The sequence below is a fragment of the Aulonocara stuartgranti genome, assembly GCF_965226115.1.
Source record: "Aulonocara stuartgranti genome assembly, chromosome: 17".
Taxonomy (NCBI): Eukaryota; Metazoa; Chordata; class Actinopteri; order Cichliformes; family Cichlidae; genus Aulonocara; species Aulonocara stuartgranti.
In genome coordinates, this window is record NC_138953.1 from 30572376 (window position 1) to 30598014 (window position 25639).

The 25639-nt window shown below is 39.3% G+C and overlaps 1 protein-coding gene across 1 annotated transcript in view; it reads left to right on the forward strand.

The window, feature by feature from the left end:
• cacna2d4a (calcium channel, voltage-dependent, alpha 2/delta subunit 4a) overlaps window positions 1–25639 on the forward strand; it is a 100048-nt gene that overhangs the window by 65811 nt on the left and 8598 nt on the right. The window contains exons 29-30 of the mRNA XM_082511932.1: window positions 17335–17396; window positions 25403–25417. Coding sequence (XP_082368058.1) covers window positions 17335–17396; window positions 25403–25417 — 77 coding nt within the window. The remainder of the gene's footprint in view (window positions 1–17334; window positions 17397–25402; window positions 25418–25639) is intronic.

Below are 25639 nucleotides of genomic sequence, written 5' to 3' on the forward strand. Positions count from 1 at the left end.
ACTCTTTAAAATTCTAGGTCTGTGTGACTGTTGCCTTATGCAGCTCCTCAAAGCATTTGAACATCTTCCAGCTTCTTATGATCTTGTTATTTTACAGCTTCAGTAAAAGTTTGCAGCATTCCTGATAAGGTAACTTTGAACTTGGCACATAGTTAGCCACTATCTGGTGAACATACTGATTATTAAGCAGCTAGCGTGCCCAACATTTCCCTTAGATGGCAAAGACCAGAGCAGAATTTAAGGAGGGCGATTATTTTATTTTGAAAGGACATCTATCAGGTGGACAGAAAGACTTTTCCAACTGAGTGCAAATGTTTGTACCATTTAAGATGTAAGTGTAAATACACATCTATTTGTTAAGAATTTTTGCATGAACAAAATAAACAGTGAAGAGAAGAAACAGGAACATCATTCTGGAGGTTGGACCAAACAATTGGAAATGGATTTCAAGACATCCAATCTAACTGTGCACCTTCTTTCAGTTTGCACATGTCAGTGTCTGTTACCAGGCTGAAATATTTACAAAGGCTGGTTAATACATTGGATTGGTCAGCTGCCCAACACACACACACTTACAAGAATAACCTCAACTGAGTTCTCTGGTTTCCTGTCCAAATGTGGGCACTGTGCTGGCTTTATGACATGGATGTAGTTACTGGCAGACAGAAATCATTATTTTAGCTGCCAGTAGCTCCGGATAGTGTTGGCTGTAAGGACATGCTCTTCAGCGGTATTAAAAATGATTGGCTAGAATGACAGGAATAGCATGGAGTGTGCAATATGCTGTTGCACAAAACAATTTTATCTCAGCGTTGAGTGATGTTAAAAAATATTTAAAGGTAGAAAGAAATTCTACTTTTGAATGAGCAGTGGTAGCAACTCTTCCTGTGTTTGTCTGCACATTCGTGTGCAATCCCAAAGGAGTAATTAGTCCTCTAATTAGTCCTGCCAATCCCCTCCAGGGTGCAGAGGTCAGCAGCCAGGGTCAGCTGCTTGGCACTGCCAGGTATTTAGTGCCAGGCTCAAGGACTATTTGCCACAGTTGTTATAAAATATAAAAATCGTGCTTAAAGCCCAGTGTTAATAATAGAAACTGTGGGGTTTTTTGTTTTGTTTATTTTTCACCGGCAGATGTTTCCCCTCCTGCAGTTTTAAACACCACTCAGAAACCAAGTGAAAGAACACTGAAGGCAATTCAGTTTTGTCAGAGGCATCCATCTGTCGGCTCAAAACCCAAACATTTGGTATCTTGTGCCAGACTTTTGTCTTAGCACCACCCATTAATTATCATACATTGCTTAGCATCTGAAAGAGGCCTTGCACTTCTGTGGTATTGTCAGAGATGTGAGCCCTTGCGGTGGCACTTGCTCTCATGTTCTATTTTTACACTCAAAATTCAGAGTGTTTCAACTCTGACTTTGTTTTTTCATTGACCTTGCGGTTTGCAGCAGAAGAAAGGACACCTGTCTGTGATGTAACCTGAAAGCAATCCCCAGTGGATGAAAAGGGAAAAAAAACCTTTCATATCTTACGGCCATCTTTGTTATCAGGTTCTTACTTTTTCTCCAAAGAAGCACAATTGGTGCTGCTTTTTGCATTAAATTCAACTACTGCATGTAAATCACTGACATGTTTGCCAGCCTCTGCACTGTAACGTGCACCCATCTTGTAGTGAACACAGTTAGCACCCCTGGTATTAAGTAAGCAGCACTAGCATTTGGCAAAATCCAATCTCTGATCTAAAATCAAGGCTTAATATGTGCTCAATCCTTTGTTACTTACAAAATCTGTATGAAAACAAAATCTTTATACTCTATGTGTAAAAAAGAAAAGTATGGCTGTTGTTTCAGAACCACGGACAGCAGCACTGTTTGCTGTGTTATGATCTGATGAAATGACACAGAGTGCAGTGTAGTAGACTGTTAAATCCCCCCCCCCCCCCCCTTTAGTTTCCCAGCTTATTTAATTTTTTGTTGTTGTTGTTTTTGATAGCAAATATTGAATTATTGACAAAAGTTTTATTTACTAAACAGTCCACAGAGAGAGAGACAGTGGGAAACACAGAGGTGAGAGAGCGAGAGCTATAGCTGTTTCTGTGTGACTCACCTGGCTGATTGTTGCTTGCTTTTAGTTTTGTTTAGTTTCAAGAGGTAGCAGGGGTGCTGAGACTTTTTGTCTCCTCAAACCCGCCAGAGCAGCACAGTCACTTCGTCCCAGACCTCCAGATTTACAAATGAAACTCTTTTCTGAAACAACAGAAAGAGTCCACTGTGGCTATAATTCTCAATGTTCATGTAATATATATATATACATATTTAAAAGCAAGTTGAAAAATTCTGATAAATGTTTAATTTAATAAACAACACTGTAGAGAGTGTGATTGCTCCTCTAGCTCAGGTAGTTCATTTAAAATTTTGCACACTGATTGAGAAGGAAGAGCTTTTTACAACCAGGTAAGAATGCAAGGCAAGCTTATTTATTTGTTTCCCCAAGGGATTTTTTTCCTCTTTTTTTAGGATTGTTTATATGTCTGGCAAAAAAGGCATGCTGGCATTGGGATCCATTTTAAGTGCCAGCACCTCCTGCCAAGGCGACTTTTATGGCCAGTTCTGTTCCATCAATGATGCAGGAAATACGTGTTATGAAAAATGATTACTTGCAACGGTTTGGAGCAGGAAAGTGTATTTTTTGTGTTTTCTGCATGCCTGTTGTGGTGTTGCACAGAAACATTCATTCTCTAGCTACATGAATATTGTTTTATTTATTATCTTGTTGGCATAATTAAATCCCTGCAGTCCTTGCTGTCTCTTGCCTCCAGTATTGATGATATATGAATTTAAACCCAGTCTGTAGCATTCATTGTAAGTTGGAGCATCACCCCCCCCCCCCCCCCCCCCCCCTTCTTCTTTCACTCTCTTATGCCAGCTCCCTCTTCCTTCATATCTCTCTCTCTCTCCTTCCCTATCTCCTCACACTCAGCTACCTCCTCCCATGCTGCGTAATTTACTGTGCTATTGGGTGAGTGTCACTGAAGATGAATTGGCCCTAGCCTTTGTATTAACACCAGATCTGGCTGGGCACGTTTAGCACTTCTACCACTAGTTCCTGCATAGAGCAAGTAACTTCAAGGCTCCATCTGTCTTTTCTTGCACACAGAGAAAAATTATACATGTTCACGGTTCCATCAGAGTCTGGACTGGTGTCCCTGTTCCCATTCATCAGCTTTTCCTTGTAATCCGTGAATCAGCCTTATAGTGGCCAGACAGTTTTATGGCTCTTTGGTCAATATGGTCAATGAGGACTGCTGCATAAAAAAATCAATCATGTTTTAATTTGTGGCTTGAGACACATTTTCCCAGACAGGCTTTTATTCCAGTGCCTCAACCTTTTTATTTTATTTTATTTTATTTTATAGATACAGTATAGCTTTTATATACGTTTAACAGTTTTTTTCCCCTCATATTGAATTTTTTCTGTTACGCTTATTGTGGTCAACCCTTTAACTAAATTAGGTAAGGTGACATGCATACTTTACATTCATAGTGACATTTAGGGGTTGATTTAGAGAAAGATAGATGATGCTTCCTTGCAACAGGGTACCTGTTCAGTGGTAACATCATGCTGTGCTAGTCCCAAATAACACTTTAATAACATCAGCTGTTTTGTCCACTTTTAAACGGCAGCACCTGACTATTTTTTAATATAATTAGCAATTAAGCTAAAGGATTGCCTTCATCTGGCCAGGACCTTTCTGTGTGAAGTTTCCATGGTCTACCTATGTTTGTGTGGGTTCTCTCTGGGTACTCCAGCTTCCTCCCAAAATTCACAGACATTCCGTTTGTGTGATTAGGTTAATTGGTGATAACATAAATTTAAATAAGAGAATTATTTTTAATATTTGAATGAAAATCTTTTGCAGTCCATCACTGCCTGAAATCTAAAACCCTTGGACATCATCAAATACATCACCAAAAGCACCGCCTTCAGCTGCTGCGTGTTTGTGGGTGTCTTTCTGCATCAGTTTTATCTACAGTAACTGAAGAGCTGCTCTGTTGGGTTGAGATCAGGTGTTTCACTTGGCCACTGAAAAATATCCATTACTGTCACTTGAGAAACTCTTGGCTTGCTTCTCTGGTCAGCTTTGGGTCATTATTAATTTGCATTGTAAAGCACAGTCCAATTAGTATTGGCTAAATTTCAGCCAACAATATAGCCATGCACACCTGAGAATTCATGCTCTTAATTCTCAGCGGTCACATTATCAGTAAATGCTAGTGACCTGGTACCACTCCACCACATTTGCTCATAATTTGACACATACACTTTGCTGGACGGGGTTTGCTTTGGATCATGACCTGTTTCTTTCCTTTTCCTTCATTTTTTCTTCCGATCATTCAGGTACATGTTAATCTTGGTTTCATGGAAAGATTGCTTTTTTCAGAGCTGTGCAGACTCTTATAGAGGTTTTCTACTAGTCTAATTTCCTGTTCTTGAGTGTTACTATCTTGTAACCCCTCTAGGTTTTGTATTCATGAAAGCATTGCTTGATTGTAGACTCTGACAATGATAAACCCAGCCCCTCAAGAGTGCATTTTTGATTTGCTTTAACTTTGTGAAAGGGATTTCCTTATCCAACGAAAAAATTATGCGAGCATCAACTTTAGTTGTCTTCAGGGTGATTTCAAACCTTTTGCTGTTGCTCAGTTGGTCAGTTCTTTTTAAGACTATACTAGACTGTAGATTATGGCACTCCTAAAGTTTTTGCTGTCTCTGCGACGGCTTTATTTTTTGCTTTTCGGCCTAATAAAACTTCATCTATATAAAGCAAAAATGTGATTTAAACATGCAGAATTGGCCTTTATCAGAATCAGAATACTTTATTAATCCCGAAGGAAATTAGGGTTACAGCAGGCAGCACGCTAATGGCGCATGCGCACTTACAAAGGAACCTTCTGACCAACTTTACACAAACATCACATTGGGGAGACATGTCAGAAAGGAAGGCTGATAGGAAAAAACAACGAAAATACATAACATGAGGTAAGAGGAGGAGAAAAAAAACACTCAGACTGAGCTCCTAGTGGGAGAACAGTTTGATAACAGAAAAAACACCTCAGCACAAAAAGCACATGACTATCAATACACCATAGAAACACAAGACAAGCAACAGGGGCGGGTAAAGGGTACGAGAGAGCCGGTGTAGACAGCGCATCCGGTCCTGCGGCATGTCTGCGCTGGTCCAGTTGACTGCCATCTTCCCCGGTAGGGCACAAGCATCGAAGGCGTTTGGAAAGGGAGGGGGGATCAGTCTGTGCATATCAGTGTATGTGTGTGTGTGTCCAGAGTTCGGCTGAGACAGTGTCCTTCGCCCCGCCAGGCTAAGTAAAAATTGCTGAATTTGTCATGAAACAATGGAAGAACTTGTTAGTTAATTTTCCAGTTACTTTTAAGCCTCTGAAAAATGGGCAACTATGTACAAAAAGTGTCTGTAGCTCCTGAACGGTCAATGCAGTGCTTTGGTTAAATCGTTTGACTTAAAGCTTAAATTTTGTAAATGACATATTGTCTGTTTAATGTCAAAATCAATTTCAGAGGGAAAATTACAGAATCTGTCACAGTCCATTAATTTATGTATCTAATTGTATTTTTTTGCTTGGCACCCTAGCTTTACATCGTTGTTGGAAGATCTGGCTGTAAGTGAACAGTGTTCGTACTAACATGTGAGGATGACCAAAAACAGGCGCACCACAGTTCTTGACCTCCTCTTTAAAAAAGAAAAAAGCTCAATGTGTGCAACGGCCGTTTCTGACGTATTTCCATGTAGCATGCTATCTGTCACTGGATAAATTAAGTGGTGCAGTTGATGGATTATGAAGCATTTTCGGCACATACACGTTCTCAATCGCACAAGCACGCACACTCACATAAAGTTTATCCCCTCGGAGAGTCTCATTAATTTGGCCAAGATGATTTGTTCCGAAAGAGGCTGAATTCATCACAGCCAGACAGATGGTAGAGAGGGATTTCCTAGAGGAGAGCACGAGGGTTAGAGTGAGTGGCGATGGGCATAGAGGAGATGGTGGTGAGGGAAGGAGAACAAGAGGAATGTGGACTTTGGAAAAAAGATGAAATGAAGAGAGCAAGACAATAACAAAGTGTGAAGCAAGAAGAGAGAAAGATAAAAGCAATAAGACAGAAAAACAGATATGGGATAAAAGAGAGGGATAGTTGAGAGATAAAGAGGGGAGAGGCCCCATCTGTCTTCTTAGAGACAGATGGAAACAGACATTAGAGGCAGAAGGCGGAAATCACAAGAGGAAACATGGAAGTAGAAAAAGGAAGGGTTGAAAAAAACATACTTCTTACCAGGGGTAAATTGGTCCAGCTTCCTTGAACACTATCTTGGCCATCCTTTAAGTTTCTTGTATGCAACTTGAAGGACTAAAACTATTCATCTAAAAAAATCTTTCTGAATTTGGTGTTGTCATGATGGCCATGGAAGGTGCTATGTAGTGCTCTGAACCAAAATTTCCAATATCTCAACCCAATATCTCAATTGGCTTGAGATATGATGACAACATCATGGTTCACAGCATTTTTCATATTCATTAAAACCTCGGGACAGCTAGAGGGGACGGAGGCCTTGCCGTCTTAAAATGTTGTCATGTTTTGAAGCTGACAATTCAGAAAACTACAGCAAAAGCCCATAACTTGTTACTCATGTGTTTGCTGAACAGAGAGCTGTAATCAGGATGATAGCAGTCCTGGCTTTGTCCAAAGTAGTAATAAATCAGTGTAACAAATATCAGCCTCCTTATTGTTTTGGTTTTATTAAAAAAAACTAAACTTTACAGATGATGTTTTTCATGCTTTTTTCCTTAATTGGTGCCATATACACATATACATATATATGTGTACATGTACATGTTAATATGGAGCTTGAAATAATGAGGTCAGCATATGAATAGTAATCCGTGTGAGCCAACAGCTCACTCAAAGCTCAGTCAAAGAGCAGAGAAATCCCTAAAACGCTCACCTCAAGCAGTAAACGCACATGCTGTTCAAATCCTCTGCTTAAAAGGGACTATCCATCAGATGAAAGCTGGCTTAAAGGAAAATGAGGCAAAACTGGGTGGTTTCAGACAGTAGATGAACTAAAAGGGCTTCACTGAGGCTCAGTATAAGGTAAAGAAGCATTATTTGCATTAGAATTGAAGAGTAAAAACAACTAGTTTAGTCAGGTAATAAAAGAGGGGCCATTACATATGAAAAGACGCACATCCAGTACCAAGGTCTTCTCCTTTCACGTTATAAAAGATTGAGTAGGTAATTGAATTCCAGACTTGATTAATGGCCCGAAATGTCATGACTTTAATTCCTTTTGGATATGTAGCAAAGAAAAAGCACTGTTCTGAACACAAACTACCATGTAAACATACGGACCACAAGAAAGAGCACAGCAGTTCGCCTTTGCTCCTTCTTTCTCTCTCACACATAAACATGTTTTTTCTGAGCCTCTCCTCTATGAATGATTTAGTGAGTGTGCCTCCAACAGGCTCGTTTAAGAAGGCTGTGAAACTAGGTTAACTTAAGGTGGGCTGCGCCAGCTTAGAAGGTCCACACACATATAGCTTGTGTCAACATCATTTATTTCCATTTCTATCAAACCGGGTCCTTCATTTAACACGCTTCTTACCCATCAGCTTTAAGATTTAAGGGTTATGACAGCAGCGCTAGTCAGTTATTCCAATATGTCAATAAGTTTCACAAGAATGTGTCCTGTTTTTAATATGTTCAATTCGTGGCTTTGTGTGGGCATTTGTGTGTCTTGTGTGAATAATTCAAAGCTAGTTATCCCACACTGGCACGTGCCAGCATTCCACTCTTTTGAAAAATTGAAAAAAACCTACAATGTCCCCCCTGCCCATGCATGTGACTCTTTTTGCATCCTTGACTTTCAAAAAGTTGACAAAGTAAGAGACAGTTTCAGAGAGAAAATGAGAGATTATGGTAAGAGAGAGGAGGAAAACAAGGAAGGGAGGTTGAGTCATCATCCTTTCATCCAATCCCCATTCTCTGCCTGTTGCTTTGGTAACATGATGTCAGTGCAGCCTCTAGCAACTCCTCTGAGGTTAGCGAGCATTAGTAGAGAGGTGTGTCTGTGTGTATGTGCATGCATGCGCGTGTGCGTGTGTGTTCTTAAGTCTCTCTTGGCAATTGCTGCCACAAAACCAACTGTAACTTAACTGCAAAAAGCTTAAGGATCATAGGTCAGGTGAAACCGCCAATCAGTAGGTCAAAAGGATGTGTGTCTTTGTTTTAGGTTGTGTATGTGTGTAGTTGAGTGTGTGGGTGTGGGTGCACTTAGCTTTCTTTGTATTTATCAGCCTGAGTCTGTTTTGAATGGTTTTATGAATGGCTTTCTTTGCTACGTGTGTGTGTCTTGTTTGTGTGTTCAGACAGCTAGGATTTCTTTTCATATTGATCGTTATAATCAACTATTACTAAACTTCTTTCTTTTTTTTTACCGCTCAGCAGTCAAGCACAATTTGCTCATTTTTCCTTGCTGGAACAAAGTTTGTTGCCTGGCAACATCACTTTATTGAGCACTCTCCATCAGAAAGTCATGGTATCTGCCAAGGCTTTGGTGAACATTGCTGCTTTAGGGAAACACAAACAGTAATTTTTGGTCTTTCGGTTGAAAGGTTATTCAGTGTGAAGCATGTGGAGTGATTGTTATTTTTGTCAGGGTTGTGAAACCTTGAAAAAGTATGTGGGAATGGATATATTAGTCAGATAAAGGATGCCCTCATCCACCTGCAGAAAATGTGCTGCAGCTCCCAAACATGGTAAGATCAGGTCTCTCTTAAACACGACTTTTACAAAGAGTCATTCATCTACTGTATCTACAGACGTAAAATAGACTTAATTGAAATGTATATAGTAGCAGTATTGAGCTCAGTCAACTTTTTTACATAGTTACTGTCTCTCTGTGTACTGGGCCAACAGCCAAAATAACAATTATGGGAGGATAACAGCAGGAGAGAAAACAGATTTTTAGGCTTTTTAGACCCAATCCAGACAGCACAATTTCCAGTAACATTTCAAAATAAAAGGGAATGATGGCCTCCCAGTGTTTTCTCATAGTTTACCTTACTAAGGCCAGTGTTTTGTCTCACTATATCGCATTAGGCCTTCAATGCATGCATGTGTAGTTAATTCAAATACTGACCAAGACTTTTTTTGTATTGAATATGCTGCCCTAAAACATCCTGGTCTTTTTTTAAGATTTGTTCATCAGCAGCTAATTAGCTAATTATTTCACTCAAATCATCATAAAATCCCTTTTGGCCTTTCCTTATTTTCATGTTTTATTTCGTATTCATGCACCGTTCCTCTCATTATTGAGTTTTAATGCTGTTTGTCATGTTGAAGTTCCTTAGTTTGTGCAAATAGACTAAGCTTAAGCCTATTAATATGCAACAGCAAGTGATTAAGGCAAAGGCATAACTTATCACATTTTAAAGTGGATACAAAGAAAAGAGAAGAAAAGGGGCTGAAAAAACTGAAATGCCTCTCATTCTGTTCCATCTTACTGATGAATGTTTGACATTTGTGGATAAAAACTGTAATTATGTGTTTGTGTGTTTGTGAAGGAGACAGAGGGACAGAGAATACGAATGCCATTTCTAAGTGGGAAGGCTGTAATCTGTGTGCGTGTTTGTGTTGCTTTGCCTTCCTCTTTGTCAGCGTTGGCGTGTGTGTTTGTGTTCATGCAACACTGATTGTGTTTATGTGCATGTACAAGACACTACGAAACAGTGAGGCACTAAAGCAAAAGACATGATAAGTCTTTGACATTTGTTCGGATAAACAGTAATCTTGTTTTACAAATTCAATTTTAATAAAGAACACTTACTCTTAAGACTTCAAACAAGATAGGTAATGTTATGCAGATATTAACTGTTGAACCTTCAGCATGCCCATAAATGGGTTTTGAGGAAGCGGTTTAAATAGGTCATGAACTGGAAGAATTCAAACACAGCAATAAAAACAAGTTCTAATGAGTTCGCTGGGCTTTTCTGGGTGATCAGTCACATGAACTTAGGGTCAGAAATTAACTTTTGCTGGTAGCATAGTTAAAACGTGCTTTTTTTTGTACTAGCCAAAATTAATGATGATATTTTTGCATCTTACATTAATTCATTTCATCGTGTTAATGAGATATTTTAAGAATAGAAAAGCAAAGCCCAGAACAAATGTGAAAGCTAAATTAAGCTGGTATATTGATCAATGCTGAGACAATTCATGCATTAATAGAAGAAGTATTTATCTAAATAATCTACTGAACTTTTTTGCTACTAAATGTACTTAAGCATCATTCTCTCATTCCTCTGGATACTACAGCTTCCTCTCACAGTCCAATGATGATGATGAAATAAATGATGTCATCATTCATCCATCCATTTTCTTAAGTACTTATCCATTACAGTGTGTTAGGCAGGTTGAAGTCTATCCTAGCAGTTACTATGAAAGAGGCAGGTTACGCCTTTGATAGCTTACCACTGTATCACAGGACTAAGGTGAAAATGTGTGAATTCAAGGTAAATAAGGCTCTAAAGTGCAAAAATGAAACTGCTATACAATTGTCACAAATTAAAATTGTGGTTTATAAACTGAGAGAGGAAAGTGTTCATTAAGACAAGAAAATTTTGATATTTTTTATATTTTTTCTAGTCTTACTGACTGATCAAAGGGCTTTAATGTCACGGTCGGCGATGGCCAACCGTGGGGAAGTGAGGAATGAGGACCCAGGCACGGAGCTCTGAATAACAACAGTGCATTTATTTACAGTGTGGTAAATATTGATGCACAATTAATCCCCGTGCTCCCCAAGACTCCCGTGTGTGTCTTCCAGTGGCGTCCGCGTTCGTTATCCCCGCTGTCGTGACTCTGCGCCATGCCACAATTCCCAAATAAACCTTCCATTCCCCATCATATGATGTAACTTTATGTCACTTGGTGCACAGCGGACCCTCGCACAATTATATACACAGAAAATACAACTCTCAGTGATCCCTGCTAAATTAGGCTAGATGGATGGTGTAAGACCAAAAAAAGGTCATTGGTGGAATCAGCCTTTAACCCTTTAACAAGAAATGTTAGGTATTAATGGATTACTGTAGGTTATTATTACCAGTACAATGAAAAAAATACTAGTTAAATTTAAAGAGACTGCAGAGATCTTGTTTAAGTGCAGCTCCATCTCATGAACCCATATTTTAATCACAATAGAAAACAGAAACTATATCACATGTTTACAGTGACACATTTGACTGTTTCCTGAAAAATATTCGCTTGTTATTTATTTGATGGTAGCGGCACTGCTCAGAAAAGAGGCAGTGTTTCTCAAGTAGAGATGAGCAGGGGATTCCCGCTCTGCAAAAAACTGTGTCTACAAATTGTGAAATAATTTCAGAATATTTTTCCTCAAAAAAAACTTGAATAGCTCGCCTTTTATAGTATATAATAGCATTAAAAGATTGTAGGAACTTGGAGACATTTTTGTGCGCAAGGAATAAGGCTAGAACTCAATAGTGAATGCCTGTGATTTTTCTGAGCCTCGGGTGGCACAGCATTAAAATCAGCCATGATTCTGTCTGGAAATCAGTACATGGGCTCAGGAACACTTCTAGAAATCACTGTCTGTGAACACAGTTCAACGTGCCATCCACAAACGCAGGTTAAAGATCTATGCATGCAAAGAAAAAGTATGAAGCAGTGATCTTCTCACCAAAGCTCATTTAAAATGGAGTGTGAAACTGCTCTGTGGTCAGACAAATGAAAACTTGATTTTCTTTTTGGAAAGCATGGATGCTATATTCTCTGGACTAAAGAGGACAAGGACCATTTGGTTTATTGTTAGTGCTTAGTTCAAAAATTTTCTTCTCTGATGAAATAGTGTGTATATGTGTAAATAGAATTGGCAGTTTATACATCTGGAAAGACACCTTCAGTGCTGAAAACTATATCCAGGTTTTTGAGACAATTGAGACAATGTCCCTTTTCGAGAAAGCCTTGTATATTTCAGCAAGCGAACACTAGACAACATACTGCATCTACAACAGCATGGCTTTGTAGTAGAGGAGTCTGTGAGCTGAACCTTTCACCATCTCAAAACATTTAGCACGTCATGAAATACAAAATAAGACAAATAAGTCCCAGAACTGAGCAGCTAAAATCCTATATCAGACAAGAATGTGACAGGATTCCTCTCCCACAAGTCCAGCAGCTGTTTTCCTCAGTTCCCAGATGCTTACAGACTGTTGTTAAGAGAAGAGATTTTCACAGTTTTCTGTCTTCTTTTGGGAATTAAATATGGATTTATGAGATTTGCATCCCAACTTCTGTGGAATTAGAGGGTTGTAGGTCTGAAGACAAACACACCCCATCCTTCACATCTCGCCCCTCCAATTCTTTTGTAGTCTGTACTCCACAACACAAACACAAATAGATGCAGACACACATGTGAAAGAATGAGACACACACACACACTGCTGCATGCTCAAGCACAACCATGTGATCTCCCTAGCTCTATTATTAAAAGCCATGCTCGGTTGAAATTAAAAGAGTTTCCAGCTCATAACATTATTAAAAATCAATTCATCCTCTTTCATCTCCTCTGTCTATTCCTTTATCCTTTTCCCACCCTCCCTCTTGTCACTCTTCATCCATCCATCATTCTCTCAACCTTTGTCACCTGACTCCATTACATCAATTAATGCTTTCCTTTGATTACTTTGTCTATGCCCTGTTGACAACCTTTCAGTGGGTATCTTCTTTGTGCACCCTGCTCTCTGTCTGTCTCAGTCTGCCCGCTGTGTGTGCTCACTTTCGTCCTTTTTCTCTTTTCCCCTGCTGTGTGTATTATATCTGTTCACATCTATTACAAAACTTTCTGTCATTTCTAAGTGTGTGTGTGTGTGTGTGTGTGTGTGTTTCCAGGTTTGTGTGAAAGAGAAAAAAAAAGAATGAAATGACCTCTTCACAAGTGGCTTTATTTTCAGTGTCCACTCTGTGCATAGAGACTTAGCCAGCATGGCAGTTTAATTTATCGACTCAGTGTGTGTATGTGTTCTTATATATTTAGCCTGTACTCCAGGGTCTTGCTAAAGGACCCATCAACACTAACTGCTCACTGATCATTTAACACAAGATGACCTCCTGTGCCACCTCAATACAACACACACTCACGCAAACACGTTAAACAATGTCAAATATGTGAGAGTGGGAAGCTATTAATAGCAGCACGGTTACCACTCTCTGCACGACTTCTCTGGATGGAAAGTGCACAACGCCAAAAGACTTGAGACACTAGGGTTTGATTTTTACATCCACCATCAGTATTTGACTACCAAAAAATGCAATCGTGTAAAAAAGAAAATACGTCTTCTTTCACTTTCACAGAACATATTAAATCTTATCCTTACCTGATCTTAAAATGTAGGAAAATTACAGCCTCAGTTGAACAACACATGACATATTGCACCCTGTTATTATTTAATAAACAAATAAATAAATAATAACCCAAAATGCAGAAGCAGTATGAGAAAAACCAAGTATGGCCTTACTGCTTCAAACTGAATTTATAAGTAAGTAGCACTCAGGTGTTTCTAATCAAATGGACTTGAATGATAAAAGCACACGTTTTGGCTGGTTGCTGGAGCATTCAGGTGTGTGCTAACAGAATACCAAGAAAGAAAGACACCAGCAATGATCTTAGAGAAGCAATTGTTGGTGCCCATCAATCTGGGAAAGGCTATAAGGCTGTTTCCAAACAATTTAAAGTCCATCATTCTACAGTGAGGAAAATTATTCACAAGTGGAAACCACTGAGTTTTTCCTGGAGTGGACTTCTCAGCAAATTCACCCCAAGGTCAAACAATGCAATAGTCAGAGAAATTGCAAAAAACCCAAGAGGTACATCTTAGAGTCTACAGGCTGCAGTGTGCATATTAAATCTTAAAGTTCATGACAGAACAATTAGACAAAAACCGAACAAGTTGTTTGGAAATTTGCCAGAAGAAAGCTTCTTCGCTCTGAAAAGTACACGGCAGCATAGGATAAGTTTGCATTGTTGCATTTGAACAAATTACAACACTTCTGGGGCAGACGATACCAAAATGAAGATCCATGTCAATAATGCACAGTACCACGTATGATGAAAACCAAACACATTTGGTTTTTATATCAGCACAATCACCTCATACCAACTATGAAGCACGGTGGTGGAGGGGTGATGATTTGGACTTGATTTGTAATCACAGGACTGACCACCTTGCAGCCATGAACATGAACTGCTCTGTTTACCAAAATATGATATGCTCAAATGTGACACCAATGTGTATAACAGCTTGTGTTAAATTGCACTGTGCAGCAGGAAAATTATACTGAATGAGCATACCAGCAAACTTCCAACATTAAAATGTGATCCAGGCTAGCAAGTCTTCCAGCCAGCCTTTCTGCTGATATGACTGATAGTTTTTGGTTTGTTTTTTAACTAGAAATACATTATTAAAGTCAACCTATGTCCTCAGGCTTCCTGTGAGCACTTTTCAGGACCAATCTATCCAATTTTTCTCCTTTGTCTTAACTTCAATGCCCACTAGAGGGCTTTTTAACACTGTAATGTTAACAACATATGTTGTTTGGGGTCATTCGGTGAAATAACAGATGCTGTCTCAGACTAACATGTGATCAGTGATTACCTAATAATACTGATGGATTATAATAAGCTGCTTGCACAAAAAAAAACTTTGTGTTTTGAATAGGAGGCAACCTTCATTATCTTGTTTTTTTATGTTTATTGTGTGTTTATATGCATCAAATTTACAAAGATCAATCATTTATCTGCATTGCAATAAAATGAGTCACATTGGGCAAATAAAAACGTAATTCTAGTACTTTATAAATGTTTCAGAGATAAAATAGATGCTTGTAAATTCAGGCCTTTTTTCTGGCCTGTTTTCCTTCTTGTTCGGTCTTTTTACCAGTCATTCACAGTTCACCTCCCTCCATCTCTCATGACTCTGTCTCGCCAGTATAATAACCAATTAACTCCAGCTCTTGGTTGCTTAAATTTTTTATTTATTTCTTCATTAATTAATTTCCTGTTTGAAGTGTACTGCGCAGTGATTGGCAGCTTGCGCTAATTGCACCTCACACTTTGTGAGTGTGCAGGATATGCTTCCACACACTCAATCACGCGCGCACACACATTTTCTCTTCCATCCATGCAGGGTCATGCATATCCTTGTGTACACAATTGTATGCAAATCAAACACACATCAAGTGTTGAATACTTGCAAGTTGTGCACACACATTGTGAAAAACACAACCATTCCCGCTTACACTCAGAAACTCACACACACGGATCAGTGTTGTGATTTTAATTAGATTTAGCCTATCAGCCTCCAACTCAGAAAGGCAAAAGGCAGATTACTGCTGCCCTCTATTATTGCCTTACAACACTTTATCTGAGATTATTGTGGAGGTAGACACTTCAAGGTCACTAGCGCCAGCAGGGAGAGGCGATATGAGAATGGACAGTTTCTGGCAGTTTTTCTTCAAAGGAGAAAACACAGCAGATCACACTTATGTTAGTCTGTAGATTTTAACACCTATGAATATTTTTTAACTTACCCGATATTTTTTTAAACAGCTCCCCAATCAGCTTAGTATTTTTTTAGTGTCTACCTGACTGATTACAGGCTGATTACAGTCGGGACTCTGCATCACGCTTGATTTTCAAGAGATTGGACAAAACCCAGCACATTTCCAGTCACAAAAACGCACACCTGAGGACAGAACACATCGGAGCATTATCCTCATAACATCCTGATCTCGACGAGAACACATAGGTCCTCGGGCATCTGTAATTCATCCCATAATTTGCATTTAACAAGCAAAATTGAAAGAAATATGTTCAGTTCGCTGACCACATCTGCCCCTCCAGGTTGAGACATCCACGTGGCAGAACAGCAGTGCAGCTCGGACAGAAGCTAATTCATCCATGATGCTCACGCTGACTGATTACACAACTCACGCTAATTTCATGCTAATTAAAGTTCTGATGGTAGAGAGGGGAAACAATGGCTACCTGGAAGAGAGACAAATGCATACAAATGTGTAAAATGCAGTATTTGGTTTGTACAGGGCCACAGCTACCACTGAGGACAGCATTTATTTTTTCTTGTCTTTTATAATATTTCCGGGAATGTGGCCTAGAAACAAATAAAACATTTTCTGGGCCACTTTCCCAGAAATAATGATTAATTGATTTTTTGGCATTATTGTTATATGCTGACATACTTTACAATACGCGTACCTACAGTGGCTCTGTAAGGAGGGGTGTGTGTGCAGGCATGTGTGTGTGTTTATCTGTTTTGTGTATTGTGAGCATTGCAAAGGCTTTCCCTAAGTAGCTGTACTGAGCTCGCCGGGAGAAAAACGCTGAGTCTTTGATGCTAATATGAAGTGCCATATCTTCCCTCGCAGAGTGTGTGTTTGTTGCATGTGTGTCGGTGTATACAGTATGTGCGCACTGGGGACTTATGCAATTACAGTTCCTTTTTGCATTAACTGAAATGCTGACAGACATACAGCCCTGAGCTGACAGAAGCAATCACTTTGCCGCCGTGTGTGTGTGTAAGTGCGTGAGTGATACGCACTAATTCTAGGTTTAATGTTTTCTGGCTGTGAGTGCTGTGTTGTAGAGAGAGGCCGGAGACACACACGTGTGCGCTCACATAAACATTCACGATGTCTAAGAATAGGAGGTTCACATGCCTCAGAAGGCCATTTAATGTAAAAGGATTTTCATAAGTTGAGCTCTGAAGGCAGAGCTGATCTGTACAGAAGGTCCTCTTTTACTCCTCCAGCCTCAGAGCTGAGAGATGGTCGTCTCTCACTGAGACATTAATCGGCTCATTAATTTTCTTTATTCCTAAGTGCTAGAACTAAAGTTTCCCCTCCCTTTTCCACTAACGGAGCTGTTATTGCTGCTGAAGCAATCACTGCTTACTGAAAATATTACCGCAGCACTGCCGTCTTTGAGCATCACTAATACAAGTTATATGTTGCTACTAGCCTCACTTGATATTTTGTTACCGCTACCACTTATAAAACTGTTATCACCCTACTTAATCATAATATTGCTTTTTCAAACCGTCTTCATATCGGAGAGAAGTGATTGCAGCATTATTTATCCAGTCAGTGTTATATTAGACGTTTTATTGCACCTGATTGATGTCTCACTTTCTATCTCTCTCACAGCCATCGGGGTCCAGATGACTCTGGAGGTGATTGAATCCAAATTTTGGGGCATTGCAGCGCAGGTAGGTCCACAGAGTGTCTGTTAGAGCAAGATCTCTCCATAAAACTTTTTATAGTCTTTGTAAAAGTGCTGAAAGATGAAGTTACTGAGATTTACTAAAAAAAAATAGAATGTTAGAATAGAGAACAAGACAGTTTTGGACGCACTCTTAAATAAAACTGACTTGTAGCTACATCGCTGACTGTTATTAACTTTATTCTTTCACAGCTCTATTATTCAGTGAAAAACTGCTATGAGTTCTTATATAAGTGTGTAGTGTTTGAAAATTAAGCCCTGTAATTACTGTAGTATTGGTTCTTTTTTTTTCCTTATTAGATTTATTATTTCTCTTTGTTTTTTTTCCCCCAGTAAAAGACTGAAGATGCTTTTAGAAAAAACAGCACATACTTCAGCTTGTAAATAATAACTCCATTCCTCTCCTCCAAACAATATCCCCTACTTTATTTCCTTTGGGTTGAACACTGTGAATATCTTTGCATGCACATTTTTCCATTTCTGGTGCAATCCAAAAGAAGATTTATTTTGTCAGATTTCAATTTCAATTTTAGCTGAGCGCTGTCGTGAAAGCTTTGTTTTACAATGAGATGAAAAGAGCGCAGCAATTTCTGAGTATTTTTTACCTATCAGGACTTTGCATCCTAAGCTGCTTTTCCAGTTTGAGAAATGCAGTGAGTGAATATAAACCTGATCAATATTCTGCATGAAACGTGGTTGGTAATGAATACACTGTCTGTTCCAGGAGTTTAACCTGTGATTATAGGTTCATTTTCTGCTCCATTAGTTGGTAATTACAGCATTCAAACTTTGTTTCATCCAAAGCTTAATGTAATGTGTTCTGTATCACTGTTACCAATATTAAAGGAGCGCTAACCCTGCCTAAAACATAGGAGTGGAAGAATAAATGCCATCATTAGAGTTGTTTTCATTGCATATCTTGTGTGCTAAAGAGAGATTTTTAGAATCAGCACTGGATTGAGTGACGCAGGGACATCCAAGTGTGTTATTTCCTGGGCTAAATCTGGTCAGCTATTCATTGCCTTTATAAAGCATCCCTTTATGTCCAAATTTGTTTGAAAAGTGAAAGGTCATCTTTTTCAGGCTGTTACAAAGACTTGAATTCATTCATCCACTTTCTTAACCGCTTATCCAACTTAAGGTCGCTGAGGGGCTGGAGCCCGAATGACACTGGGCAAAGCTCCAGTTGGGTGCCAGTCTGGGAGTCATGGGGCTGACATAGACACCAACACAACCAACATTTAACAGTCACCTGCAAACTACACTATTATCCAATACTGAAAATGCATCTTATTTTGTACCTCACATACCTGTGGTTGTTGCCACCTGGAGCATTTATTTATTTCATTTGCCAGAGGGAGACATTATCAGAACAGCTGATTGATATAGGTCGATTGTTTCAAACTGTCAGCGCTTTGCCAGAACTGTGTCCTATAGATTTTCACTGAGTCCTGTCCACAAACGCTTAGCACCTACGATTGTTAGCAAACAAACAGAGCTCTGCTAACATCAGAGATAACCTTTCTTTGTAGTTTCTGCTTGTTTTCTGCATCTTACAGTTCAGATGTTCCACATAGGTTTATCTGACAGACTTGTTTATAATAAAACAGCCCTTCTCTGGATAGATCCCGAGCCCCACCTGAGCTGATTTTTCTAGAGACTATGTGCCCCCAACTTCCAAAACAAACACTTTCCCCAGCAATTTCTAGAAGAAAAGTTCACTCTTACATCTTATGTTCACTCTGATTCTCCTTCAGCAGTATGCTGCTGCCATGCTGTTTCCAGGGACAACCAAGTGTATAGAACTTAAGCTTGTACTGTGTTATTTTGGTTAGTCAATTGCTTGCTTCCTCGTCACATTATGTTGAGCATTACTGATATGAATATTATGGCCTAGCAGGGCCTCCTCCTGAAGTTGCCTGTGTGGGTGTGTCCTACCATCTCTCCTGCCTTAGGTGCCACCTTTTTCTTTTGTACAGCCCACCCTGTAGTTCTGCTGCATGGTTAGTATCCTTTTGAGTTCTTCCACACCTTCAGAAAAATATTTTATTTAGGGAAAACTTTTTTTTTTAATTTGGCCTAACACTTCCTGCAGCAGGTGTTTGATATCTTGGCCCTTGGCCTCGTCGTGTCCCACGGCTGTAAATGACAGCAGTTAAAAAAGCATTAAGGCATCTGGCTAGCCATTAAGTGATGGATAGCTTCCATCGCCGAATACAGCAGGACCCAGGTTTTTGAGTGTGTATGTGTGCACGTGTTTCTGTGTCTGTGGTGTCGTGATGGTGGGATTTTGAAGAAAAGATTGAAGAAAATATTATTCTATATCTGTATATGTGCTTATTAATGGTAATGTGTGTGTGCTGGGCAGACACCATATGCATGGCCATCTGTGTGCAAGTGCGTTGTTATGTCCATATCCATCAGCTATGAACTCATTAGCATTATGTGCAGCAGAGTTGTTATCCACTAGATTTATGATGCATTTACACAAAGTCATTCCTGTTTACTGTGTGAATACTTGATACTGTCATTCCTAAATCTGTATTTTTTCTTTTTTCCTCCTTACTTTTCCACACTTCATTTCTTATCAGCAGTGCCCCTTTTCTTACATCCATTCCTTTCTTATCTCCCATGCTGTCTCCTTTCCTCTAACCTCTCTTTTCCCCCATAAGTAGTTTACATAATCATCTTGTCTTGCTGCCATGTACTAGATCTTTATTTTAGAGAGTTTGTGTCTGTGCGTCTGTGTGTGTGTGTACTTACACTATAGGCTTGTTTTTTCTGTGTATGTTTATGCATGTCCATCCATGCAAACGTGCATGAAATCTTATCTATAGTCTATTTTAAGTACTCTCCCTGAGGGGTGGAGATACTGTACCTGCTGTAAATCCTAAATGAAAGACTTAGTCTCAGCAGGAAAGATAATCAGTCACATGGTAGCTATAACCTATTTATCTATCTAAAAATACTGCTACCAATGGGTTGTCATATTTATCCTCTGTGTTGGGGCACAGACAGTCAGTGTTAAGAGAAACTATATTGCTTTCCCTCTCATTTGTACACTTCTTCACCATTAGCTTACTCCGAGAGACATACAGTATATGAAGTAAAGGCAACTAATAATTGGATTGCCTTAATTACTGATTAAAATTTGCTTTAGCTTTGTGTTTTTGAGAAATGATTAAGGCAAGAAACTGTGCACAATTATCATGTCAGTAGAAGTCACATGAGTGAGGGTCACCCTTTTGTGGCTTACAGTGGGAGCTTGTCTATCTTAAAACCTGATGTATTAGTAAATGAGTTTCATAGTTAGGGAAAAAATAAAGCAAGAGCTAAGATCCTTTTGAAGTCTGTCAGGATCATAATAGGAAGCTCCTTTTACAAAACTCTACTGTGCTCATAACATCCATGGAATTTAAAAGTCATGTGTGTGTTAGATACAGTGAAAAATGCAAATACAGGAAACAGAAAGTGTAAAAATGAAGGATTAAATATGACTAGTAATATATGTCTCATTGCTTTGCTCCGCTGACAGATTATAATATCTACAATGATTAAATCTGAAAAACAGACTTTCATAAAAATACATGATATTAAAAAATACAATGCAAACCCTATAATATAAGGCTCCATGTGTCTCTCACAGCCGACTGCTGCTATATTTTGTCTGACAGCAATTCATGATTAGTGAGGGGTTCTGAGGCGACAGTAATGGGAATCAAAAGATGATAGATTTTGTGCTATTCACACCTTGGCATCCTATTTATCTCATAGAGAACACTCCTGTGTTTCTCTTCCTCTGTTTTTAACTATGTACTTACATTCTATTTCTGTGTTTGTGATCACACTACTCAATAACCGTGAAATTATATGCAGGGGTGCAAATAAGTGGTCCGCAGGTGCGCATTCGCTGTCAAAATAAAAGACGTGCACCAGATAAGAAGTTGCAACGCGCGTTTGGGTACATAAGATTTTCTTGAGGAGGACAGACATTTGTTTAGAACTCTTAAAGATGTCGAAGAAGCAAGCTCCTTTAAGCAATTACTTATATTCTGGTGCAGAATATGCCGTGAAAATCCTACTCTAGCAGACAAAAACTATGCCGTTTATATGTACGCAAACGCGCGTTGCAACTTCTTATCTGGTGCACGTCTTTTATTTTGACAGCGAATAAGCACCTGTGGACCACTTATGTGGACCCCGATTATAAAAAATGAAATTAATGTAATAAAACAGGACAACATTTTACTGAGAAAAAAAACGAGAATATATTTTAAGTGAATCTGAAAAAACATCATCGTTTAAGATATGGACATTAAAAAAGGACGTTTTTAAAAGGAGATCTGAAAGAGGATACAGAGTTAGCATTCCTCAGATCTTCAGGTTCCACAGCTGAGGGGGCGGGAAGTAAAGTCCCGGTCACTCTTGGTGACGCACCACAAATTAGGAACCATTACTGTAGTCCTGCCAGAATATCTCAAGCAGCAGGTGTGCACAGGAGTTATCACATAAGAGACATGGACAGGAGCTACAGCATTTAAGGCTTTAAAAACAAGTAGTAAAATCTCAAAAGCAATTCTAAAACTCACTGTAGCCAGTGAAGGGCAGTTGGGGTAATGTGGTCACTTCTCTTAGTACCTCAAAAGTCTGGTAGCAGCATTTTAAATCAACTGCAGTCTTCTGATGTTTTGAATGCTGAGATCTGAGTAAAGTGAACTGCAGCAGTCTAGTCTGATAGCGATAAAAGCATGGATGACCTTTTCTGCAGCCTGCAGAAGAAAGAAATTATCTTGTCTTGGCTTGCTGTCTCATTCCAGAAATACACACACACACACACACACACACACACACACACACACACACACACACACACACACACACACACACACACGTTTTGAGCATTATTAGATAAGATACCCAGACTAGACCAGAGACTAATGATGCTGCTTTTGCTGTGGCGACTGTGGGCAGTTCTACTAATTACCTCTGATTTGGAGTCAGCTACAGAAAATTTATGGAAATCCACTTTTTTTTCTTTCTTATTTGGCGTAGGACAGGAAACAGGAAGCACTAGTGATAAACATAGATGCTCTCAGGGAACTCTCAGGTTAGGTGCCCTTTTCCATTTAGAAATGGATGTGTTGATTTATCAAGGCACACATTCAACAAAGTGCTGGAAACATTCCTAAGAGATTTTAGTCGGCATTGATATTATATAACATCACATAATTACTGCAGGTTTGTCACATGAACATCTATAATAAGAGTCTTTTCCCACTACATCCCAAAGCTGCTCTACTGGACTGAGGTTCAGTCACTGTGGAGACCACCTGAGTACAGTGAAACCATTGCCATGTTCAAGAAAACAGTTTGAAATGATTTGACATTTGGGACATCTTAATAGCTGCTTTCAGCCATTAGAACATGGGCACATTGTAGTCATAAAGACAAGGCAAAAGATGATGGTACAAAGGGGTGTATATACCCCTAGTGTACGACCATTCCAACACTACCCAGCTGAACCATTGATACATGTCAGGATGGACCCATTGTTTCATGTTGTTTTCATCAAAATCCGACCCTACCATCTGAATGTCGCAGCAGAAATTGAGATGAAGCAATGTTCTTGTTCTTAGGTAAAAGGAGTGGCACCCAGTGTGGTTTTCTGCTGCTGTGGCCTAGTTGGTTTAGGGTTGAATGTGTTGTGCATTCAGAGATACTCTTCTACATACTTTTTTTTTTTTAATAGCAGCGGTTATTGGAGGTACTATTGCCTTCCTATCGACTTAAAGCATTGTGACCATTCTCCTCTGACCTCTAACATCAGCAAGTCCTTTTCATCCAGAGAGATGCCACTCCCTGAACAGTTTCACTTTTTGTGCCACTCTCTTTAAGCCCTTGTCATAAACCAGCTGTGTGCAGGCAGGAATAGGACCCAAACGCAAACTCACGGAGATGAAAACGTAGACTCAAAAGAACACAGCTTTATTGCTGGATGAAAACCAATACAAAACTAAACTGGGAAAATTCTAATAAAAATACACTTGGGGAAACACGGAGAGGTACACGCAGCTATGAGGGAGCACACGACACAGAACCGAGGGAGACACTAACATAAATACACAGAAGGATAACGAGAAATGAGAACACACGGGGAACACAGCTGACACGAATAACCATAGCAAGACAGGGAAGGCAAGACTGAACGGAATGAACATGGAAACACGAGACCTGCACAATAAGACAGGAAACAGAGGAACATGATGCAGGAGTGGAGGAGAGGCAGACGAGAGGGAGCGAGGGAACACGAGGGAGAGAGAGACATGACTGGCTGGGGAAACATGATGGAATAAAACAAGGAGGGGAAAGAAGGCACAAGAACTCATACAAACACAGACACACAGAGGGCAACGACACAAGGGGAAATTACTAAATAATCAAGGAACTAAACAGGGACCATAAGAAACTCAAAACAGGATAACCAGGCACTCTGGAAATAAACTTAAGACTAGTAAAGAGAACGTATACATCGATCATAATAGAAAATGACAAAAAACACAGGAAAACTGGAAACACTGGGTCAAATGACCCAGGACCATGACAGCCCTAGAGTTGGTTGTGTGGGGAAATCAGAGTACATCAGAATTTTCTGAACTACTCAGACCAGCCTGTTTGGCACCATCCACCATGCCACATGCAAAGTCATTTAAATTGCTTTTCTTCACTATTCTGATGCTCATTTTAAACTTCAGCAGCTCTTTTTCACCATATATAAATGCCTAAATGAATTGAGTTCCTGACATTGATTGACTGACAACTGTGAAGATGAGATATGATACGTGAACTGTAAATAATTAGAAAAATAAAAAGAGAAGATCAACGCATTATTAACAATTATTGATTGTTTGTTTTGTTTTGTTTTAGCAGAGTTGTAGATGCTGAAAAAATAAGAGTCTCAAGAGCATGTTAGAAATTTCACTCACAGATGAATGTAATGTAATAAACATATTTAATGCTTCCCTACAGATTAAGCTTTTCCACCTTGGATGCCTTCTGAAAGCGCATATCTGTCATGCTCACAAATCATGTTAAACTAATGGGCGGTTTTCCACTTAATTTGCCAAGCAAATTAAAGCTGCAAAGAAGATAACTCTTATTGATTTGACTGTCTTTTTCTTCTACTGTCACCACATTTGTATGGTGGTTTTGATCAGTTTTGCTTCATATCTACATTGATTAGCGTGATTCCTGGGACTCATTAGCAAGGTTGTATATTTTCATGATCTGCTTCAGTTAGCAGAAAGAGACAGTTCCTTTTCTCGTAAGTGCTGCTCCTCATCAAGCTGTGCCATTTATCCGTAGTGTGTGGGGGAGAAGCATTGTCACTTCTGTCAGTCCACCAAATTGTAGTTTATTTCAGGAGGCGACGATGGGAAGCAGAGAAAAAGACCGACACTTTGCTGTAATGGGATTGAAAAGGATGATAGATGGTCTCATTCACATTTCGACATGCTCTGTTTAGCCTGACCATGAATCCAAAGACACATTGTCCATAGACGCCGAGCCACATATACTGCAGACAACATAAGATCATCAGGAAAACTGTTGGTGTTCATCATCAGTCCACAGACGAAAGAACAGAAGGAAAGTTTCAGACTTTGCTTATGGTTAAAAACTTTTGTATTATGACAAATAGTCTGATTGCAGTGATACAGATCCCTTTTAATGTTTTCTTATAGCACAAACTGATGGGGTTTTTTTATGAGAAAGCATCTAATTGTACACTATTTTCCAAAATTGCTGAAGTTTTACGAGCCTGCTCGAAAACTCATTAAAAAGGAATTTGAAATGTGTGTTCAAGAAAATAATCTGTAGTCTTTTTTTGTTAGCAAGCTCACAGCAGCAGAAGTAGTCAATCAGCCCACTTGCTATATAATGTAATGCTTGTCATTTCTTTCCACTCTCTTTGTTGCCATCGTTGTGTCTTCCCAGCCAAATGACACAGATGTAAGTATGAATAATTTCTCGCACACTTTTTTTTCCTACTGAACCAAATTTAACGTCCTCAGCACCTGCTAAGCTCTGTGAAATCAGCTTCGCACCTCAGTTAAAACAGATTACACATTCACATCCACACAGTCGGAGACATGCTAACATTACACATGCACAAACTTGCTAACAAGCCACTCAGATCCCATCACAGGTAGACAGCCCATATCTCACAGAAAT